The 8,434-nt window shown below is 47.2% G+C and overlaps 1 protein-coding gene across 1 annotated transcript; it reads left to right on the top strand.

Annotated features, from left to right (window-relative positions):
- Positions 1-3,001: 3,001 nt before the first annotated feature.
- Positions 3,002-7,565, top strand: LOC126469861 (toll-like receptor Tollo). The gene has a single exon (XM_050097171.1). It carries the CDS (start codon positions 3,047-3,049, stop codon positions 6,845-6,847), a length of 3,801 nt encoding a protein of 1,266 aa, XP_049953128.1. The 5' UTR covers positions 3,002-3,046; the 3' UTR covers positions 6,848-7,565.
- Positions 7,566-8,434: the final 869 nt, after the last annotated feature.

Raw genomic sequence — 8,434 nt, 5'->3', positions numbered from 1 at the left:
AGAAAACCTAAATCTTTACGGCTGGATGCGGATTTGGACCGACGTACTTCGGAATGAGAAAAGGTACAGCATCCTTGTCTAGATAACAACGACTGAGGTTAATAACAAGATGGGAGAACTAGAATTTTACACGAACATCATTATTATTTAAATTCAAAAAGAAAACCACTGCATCTTCACCGAGTATGCTTTACAAAAGTTCTAAGCCGTAGTTGACAGCCTTACAGATTGTCGATGCCTTTAAGACGACGGTATCGGCGTCGGCGACAATGCTCCATTAGCTCCCCTTATTACGAGAGCACCTGGTTAGTGACAAACTATTTTGGTGCAGAATCTTGATGTTATATGGAGCTTAATTCATCTGCCCACATCCGTCGCTTCCACTGTGCCTCCTAAATTTCGCATTTGGTCTTATATGGACCAGATTCTCATCTTGTAGGAGCTACACACTTGCAAACGATTTCGTTGCTGGTACAGCTACCGTTACGGTTTACTGTTGGCCAAATACACAAATACCTAACTTTCCCTAATCTCTCCTCACTGTTGCCGTAACGGCAGTAACACAGTGTAATATTTATTTCATACAATTATAAGGTTTTTAAATTCATTTTATGGAACTCCCACTGAATATAAAAACATATTTTGTTTCAGATATGAGCGGAACTTTGAAATAACAGAAAATTCATTGTTTTTGTAGTTACAAAATTAGATAATATTTAAGGAAAATATAGAAAAATTATCACATCTGTGTTAAAGTCCTACAGACTCTTTACAACACTAAATTACTAAACATAAACCTTAGTAAACTAACAAATAATTGTTGTACGAATCTTCATTTCAGAATTATTCATTATATTTGTGTATCTATGATAACCGCATCTATTTCATCACATTTTATTTCCTTAACTATTACGCTTTTCAGCTACCGACAAGCGTTACCACGGCTTATTTCGTTGTACGCATGTGAAAGATCTTCATGATGCGAAATGAAGTATTTTTCATTATAATAGCCTACCGTCCTGCACTGAGACGAAACAGATTATTTTTTACGTTTTTGTGCTTTGGCTTCCTTTCATAGTATACTGTGGCCACTATGCTCTGTTGGACATAACATGCAGAGATACGACACTGGACTCGTTTTCGGGACTACTGCCATTCGAGGCCCCCTTACGACCGGCCAGATTTAGGTTTACCATGGTATCACTGAATCGCTTCAGGCAAGCACCGGCTCCTCTGAAAAGGACACAACTAATTTCCTTCGGTAATCCTAGCCTCTCTCTGATGACATCGTCATCGACAGTTCGTTAACCCCTCATTTTTCCTCCTCCACATGCACTCTAGCGGCGAATAAGCGTATTTTAGCTGTTGAATACTCACTGCTTAAATTCTAAAGTTCATTAACTTCAGTTATTCACTCTCTTACTAGGAAAACATTAAGGTCCCTTCTAGCTGCGAGAAAACGGTTCTTACAAACAAAATCGGAAGACTCCGAACAAACCAATTATTCAAGATTATCGACATGGTTTATAAAAGTAACCGTTAGAATTATTTAAAAAATAAAGTACTGCACCAGTTAAGCGTTTTTATGAGTAGCACCACCCGTTTCTGGTACTTAATCTCATTTTGTATTCCTCTGTTCTCTTGCTCCGCAGTCGTTTTTTTTGTTCTGCCTCTAATCATAAACAACACTAATGCAGACACCACGCTTCGTACTATGCATGAAAAGACCTAACCGCTGCAGGGCTCAGTTATTTAAATCATCACTGACACAGTTGCAGGTTTTCATAAAACTCTCATTTACGTAAGATGAAATTAAAACGTTTGCTTTGATACAACCAGAGAAAATGTTTCATATCGTTTTATATCATAATTGTTGTCTCATAAAATTGGCGACCTGTGTTTTATCTAGTCTGAGAATTCATTATTTGATGGCCAACTGATAGCCGGCCGGAGTGACCGAGCAGTTCTAGGCGCTGCAGTCTGGAATCGCGCGACCACTACGCTCGCAGGTTCGGATCCTGCCTCGGGCATGGGTGTGTGTGATGTCCTTAGGTTGGTTAGGTTTAAGTAGTTCTAAGTTCTAGGGGACTGATGACCTCAGAAGTTCAGTCCCATAGTGCTCAGCGCCATTTCTGAGCCAACTGATGTGCCTTTCAATCGTTATGAAAGATAATTTCCACTTTACTTTTTTTACTTTACCCTGTACACGTAGACTTGACATAGTACAATGGATAATCTCGCCTCCCTTTTGTAGTTCTGACGATGGCCAGCGGTGGCCATTACCAGTTACCGATATAAACCATTTTCTGTTATTACATCAAATATAATATTAAGCACGGAGTTCAAAAAAGTCAATCGATACCTTCACAAGTAAGTGTCATTTTTCATAAATTAAAAGCATTGTAATACCATTCGCTTTGCATAAGTTTTTTCAATTTCCACATTTCTTATAAGTGTAATGCTTCAGAAAACAAGCGTCTCGTTAGTCACGATGAACACGGCAGAGAATACTACTAGCATGCCGTCAGCAGTAACTTACGTTATTGAGGGTTGTCCTATACGTGTGCCGAAGGAGGTAATGAACTCTGTGTCGAAACGACTGAAGGCGAGGCCGAATGCAGAGGAAGGAAGGCAGCGGCGAGTGTGCGTTGGTGCGAAAGAGGCTCTTTGGCTGAGAGGGCACCGTCAGTTGGGGGACGGCTCGTAACTGGACGGCCGTCGGTACAGTCGAATCCAAAGCGAGGGCCGGAGGCTTCTGTCATCAGCCGGCGGCGCTCGCCTCGTTTCCCTCTGGAAATGCACTAAGTAGGCCGGGTATTAGCTGACACTGCGCGAGCTCATTATTATAAAAGAATAAATAATCGGCCGGCCGCGGCGGCTGGGCCGGCCGCGGCTCTGCAGCGGTTCCTGGCGGCGGCCGTCGGAAGCTCGCGGAGTGGGGGCAAGAAGCCACAAGGACACGGCGCGCCGGCCGGCGGTGTGCGGCCAGTGCCGGCGAGCGCGCTGCCACGCACAGGCATGGGCCCGCCCAGCTAGCGCCAGCGCCATGCAGCCCAGCCCGCTCGTCTTCACCGTGCTGCTCGGCACCATCTTCGGGGTGCTGTCGGCGTCGCTGAGCAAGGCGCTGCGCTACCAGGCGCCCGACGAGTGCAAGTGGGTGGTGCTGGACGACGGCGAGGATGTGGCGCTCGACTGCCGACTGCGCACCATCAACAGCGAGCTCGAGAACACCAACTTCAGCGTGATCCAGCCGCAGCACACGGTGCGCCTGCGCCTCGAGTGCTCCGACGTGCTCTTCTTCCAGAGCTCGCTCAGCACGGGCAGCTTCCGGCCGCTGCAGGAGCTGCGCGAGCTCGTCATCGAGTTCTGCAAGATCGGCAACCTGTCGGCGGGCGCCTTCCGCGGCCTACGCCAGCTGCGCAACCTGACGCTGCGCACGCACAACACCGACTGGGCCGCGATGACGCTCGACGTCGACCGCGACGCCTTCAGCTCGGAACTGGGCCTGCTCGAGCGCCTCGACCTGGCCGAGAACAACATGTGGAGCCTGCCCGTCGGCGTCTTCTGTTCGCTGCACAGCCTCGAGGTGCTCAACCTGACGCGCAACAGGCTGCGCGACGTCGCGAGGTTCCAGTTCGGTCTGGGCGCCGCCTCCGGGCCCGGACCGGCCGAGCGCTGCGGCGGAAACCTGCGGGAGCTCGACTTGTCCAACAACAGCGTGGACGCCCTGGCCGCGTCCGCGCTCTCCGGCCTGTCGCGCCTGCAGACGCTCAACCTGCAGGGAAACGCCATCTCTTTCCTGGCCGACCGCGCTCTCGAGGGCCTGTCTTCGCTGTCGGTGCTGCACCTCGCCGACAACCGGCTCGTCAGCCTGCCGCCGGAGCTGTTCGCCGACACGCGAGACATCAAGGAGGTGTACCTACGCAACAACTCCGTCAACGTGCTCGCTCCCGGGCTCTTCAACGACCTTTCGCAGCTGCTGGTCCTCGACCTGTCGCACAACGAGCTCACCGCCGAATGGGTCAATTCTGCCACGTTCTCCGGCCTGGTACGCCTCGTCATTCTCAACCTCTCCCACAACCGCATCGCCAAGCTGGAGACCGCCGTGTTCCGTGATCTCTACTCACTGCAAATTCTCAGACTGGAAGAAAATGTTATCGAAAACATCCCTGAAAATACCTTCGCGTCGCTGTACAACCTCCATACGTTATTTCTATCTGGAAACAGACTCGTCAGTATCGAAAGCTACACTTTCAACGGCCTGTACGTCCTCAGCTTGTTATCCCTCGACAATAATTTGATCAGCAACATCCACCCGGCAGCTCTGAAGAACAGCTCCAGCCTACAGGACTTACATCTCAACGGGAATAGTCTTGTTGCAGTGCCCTCAGTGTTGTTAGACGTTCCTATGCTCAGGACTCTCGACCTCGGCGAAAATCACATATCGGAGATAGCAAATTCGAGTTTCAGTGATATGCAGCACCTGTACGGCCTGCGTTTGACGGACAATAACATCGGAAACATAACTAAGGGCACTTTCGACAGAATGTCGGCGCTCAAAATACTGAATCTGTCGAGGAACAAAATTTATGGTATCGAATCCGGTGCTTTTGACAACAACAAGAATCTGCAGGCTGTTAGACTCGATGGAAACTATTTGACAAACATAGACGGTCTTTTCAACAAGTTGGAACGCCTCATCTGGTTAAATATTTCGGACAATAAGCTGGAATGGTTCGATTATGCTCTGATTCCGACCGGACTCCAGTGGCTCGACATTCACGCTAATCAGATAACCGAACTCGGCAACTATCTCGAAATTGAAAGTCAACTTCATCTTAGCACTTTCGATGCGAGTTCAAATAAATTGACAGAAGTAACCGGCAGTTCTATTCCTGACAGTGTGGAACTTCTTTATCTGAATGACAATTTGATAACCAAAGTTCAGTCCTACACGTTCTTCAAAAAGCCTAACTTGACACGCGTCGACCTCTTCGGCAACAAAATTACCAACCTCAATCCGAACTCACTTCGTATTTCGACGGTGCCGAATTCTCGTCCGCTACCAGAGTTCTACATTAGTGGGAATCCGTATCTGTGTGACTGCACAATGGACTGGCTGCAAAGAATAAATGTGGATAACCGTGGCACACGTAACCAGCCTCGTGTGATGGATCTACACAGTATTCACTGTAAGCTTCTCTACAGCCGTGGCCGGACGTACATGCCGCTAACGGAAGCCTCTCCAAAGCAGTTTCTCTGCAAATATGAGTTCCACTGTTTCGCCCTTTGCCACTGCTGCGATTTCGACGCCTGCGACTGCAAAATGACGTGTCCGACTAATTGCACCTGTTATCACGATCAGTCCTGGACAGCGAATGCCGTTAACTGTGCTAGCTCCGGCTACGATGGACAGCTTCCTGAACAAATACCGATGGATGCCACGCAGCTCTACTTGGACGGCAACGATTTCAGGAGCCTTGGAAGTCACGCTTTCATTGGACGTAAGAGACTGAAGATTCTGTTCCTGAATGCTTCCGGTGTCGAAATTATCCATAATCGGACATTCAACGGTTTGAAAGAGTTGGAGTTACTTCACCTAGAAGATAACAGACTGCGCGAGCTCAGAGGGTACGAATTTGATGGCCTGGAGAGCCTGAAAGAGTTGTATCTCCACCGGAACTTTATAACTTCGATCCATAACAGCACGTTCTCGCCATTGCGGCAGTTGAAAGTTCTGAAATTAGACAACAACCGGATAAGCCACTACGCGGTGTGGACGCTGCCCGCTTCCCTGACAGAACTCACGCTATCTAACAACAGCTGGCAGTGTGACTGTGATTACGCGGAGAGCTTCAAGGACTATCTTCTCAAGACTGAGACGCTAGTGTCGGACGCGAGCAGGGTGCAGTGCTTCCGGCGGTCTGGTGCTGCCAATGACACGCAAGATTTCTCCGACGACGCCGACTACATCGGATTTGCGCCAGACTCCGACGGCTACTACATCCTCAGCAACAGCTCGCTGCCTTGTTTCGGTGCGGTGGACACTAACGAGACGACAGCCGCCAATATTACGGCAACGAAAACTGTTATTCAGAAGCAGGCCATCCAGGACTATATTCCGCAACTGGTGGCCGCTCTGTGCGTTCTGTTAGTGCTGGTACTGACTGTGTTACTCATCTTCATTTTCCGCCAAGAGATGCGCGTGTGGTTCCACTCTCGGTTCGGCATCCGACTCTTCTATAGGCATTCCGATATCGACCACGAGGACCGCGACAAACTGTTCGACGCCTTCGTCAGTTACAGCTCGAAGGACGAGGCATTCGTCGCTGAGGAACTCGCGCCTATCCTGGAGCACGGAGACCCGCCGTATAAGTTGTGCTTGCACTACAGAGACTTCCCTGTGGGCGCGTACATCGGGGAGACGATAGTGCAGGCAGTCGAATCGTCGCGGCGCACCATCATGGTGCTGTCGGACAACTTCATCCGGTCGGAGTGGTGCCGTTTCGAGTTCAAGTCGGCGCACCACCAAGTGCTGCGCGACAGGCGCCGCCGGCTGATAGTGGTGCTGCTGGGGGAGGTCCCTCAGAAGGACCTCGACCCCGACATTCGTCTCTACCTCAAGACGAACACGTACTTGCAGTGGGGTGACAAGCTCTTCTGGGAGAAGCTGCGCTTCGCGCTGCCTGACGTTCCTAACAACCAGCGGCGGAGGACGACGTCGGTGCCTCTGCAGCCGCAGCCGTCGACGCGCGGCACCAACAACCACGTGCACGCCATGCACCGGCACAACAACCAGGCGCCGCCCAACAACGCCAACGCCCGCTCCGTCGCCATACACATCTGACGGCCCCGACTGCAATCGTGTACATAGTTCGGTACGACCCGCAGAAGACTGCACTTTCTAGTTAACCAGCCGCCAGCCGCTCGCGCTGCGGTCTGTTTTTCGGTTGTGATAGCGTGTTCGGAGTACAGACGAGACGATCGCATCCGAGTGAACGCGAGTACAGTATTGGTACGCGGTACAAGTAGCTACCCACCCATCAACAGTGTAAGATAAAAATCGACTTCTGAGAACGGAAATAGTGGCGGATAAACGTGGTTCGAATGTGTTGACCAAATCAGTAATTTATTATATTTTTTAAAGTGATTTGTTATGTATACACATATATAAATCTGTTATATAATGATATGTAATTCTCGTGATTATGGTGCTATACGACTTCAAGCTTTCAACGGTCGCCTGTCATCTCTATGTAAGTTACAACAGTCTACTGTTTAACTCAACATTCCAGTAATGTTACTCCAAGTTTCATTTAGATTACAGTGATAATTTTGTACTGATTTGATTCTCGTTTAAGCAGATGATGCTGATGAACTAGCTTTTCTACTATGTTTCCAGATATTATAAGCATTGCGAAAGGACATTGTCCACGGAAAGACTCTGTTAGCTTAAACGCAGTTTAAATTATAGTATTTTATTACATGCAGATTTTTGTACGTATACATACTTCAGCTTGCTGATATGGGATTAATGCGTTGAATAAATCCCCTGATAATACAAATGCCTCATTGTTTATTTTTTCAAGTGGACAATTATTAAATCCTATTCAATTCGTTATTAATGATCTCTAATGAGTTCTTCTAAAAACTCTTAGGCTTGTTAGCGTCTACCATTTCTTTTTAGTTACAGCTTTTATTGAACAACGTAGCTTGTCTTCTCCACTTTACTCGTATTGGCTATCAACGGCTCGATAAATTGTTTTCCGCTGAAGAAACAGATAACAGGTTTAGGTGACGGTTTAATTACAAAATATTAACATTAACGATTTATCAAAACATCTGTATCCAGTGTTTGAACAAGTACAGAAGAATTTAAATAATGGCTTAAAACGTATAACGTTTTCTTACGCTGTATCAAATCACTCAGAACGTTCTACCATACGTTATGCGCATTTAATACAGTGAAATTACGTTATAATTAAATGTGCGTCTATATGTATGTATTTAAAATAATAACTTGAGCACATACATGCGCAACGGACGAAGTAAACATTAATGTTCTTAACATGTACCATGTATAATCTTTGATAGTACATGGGAATAATAAATGTCTCGTATGAAACAGTCTTTCTAATAATATTCCACATTTAAAAACATTATTTAGTTTGATAGAAACGAAATAGTATATGAAGTGTTTCTCCACAAATGAAATCATCTTGCTTAGCTGGCAAAAGTGTTTTCCACAATAAAAGTTCTTAACAACTTTCACATTATTTCTAATAGTAACATTGCTGACATTTCTGAAGAGAATATGCTGCCAAGGGTTTTTGTTTTTTGAGTTGAACTCCTTTAGACTCGGATGTTGCTGTTCCTACCCGGCGTTGGAGTTTCCAGCAGAATGGAATGGAGAATCTTTCTTGTCCACATTAGG

The sequence above is a fragment of the Schistocerca serialis genome, chromosome 3 (genome assembly GCF_023864345.2).
Source record: "Schistocerca serialis cubense isolate TAMUIC-IGC-003099 chromosome 3, iqSchSeri2.2, whole genome shotgun sequence".
Taxonomy (NCBI): domain Eukaryota; kingdom Metazoa; phylum Arthropoda; class Insecta; order Orthoptera; family Acrididae; genus Schistocerca; species Schistocerca serialis.
Note: the sequence above shows the minus strand (reverse complement) of the source record. Positions and strands in the feature narration are given on the sequence as shown.

What these genes read in the sequence shown, in the direction of transcription:
- LOC126469861 (XM_050097171.1), top strand. Translation starts at nt 3,047, where the DNA reads ATGCAGCCCAGCCCGCTCGTCTTCACCGTGCTGCTCGGCACCATCTTC.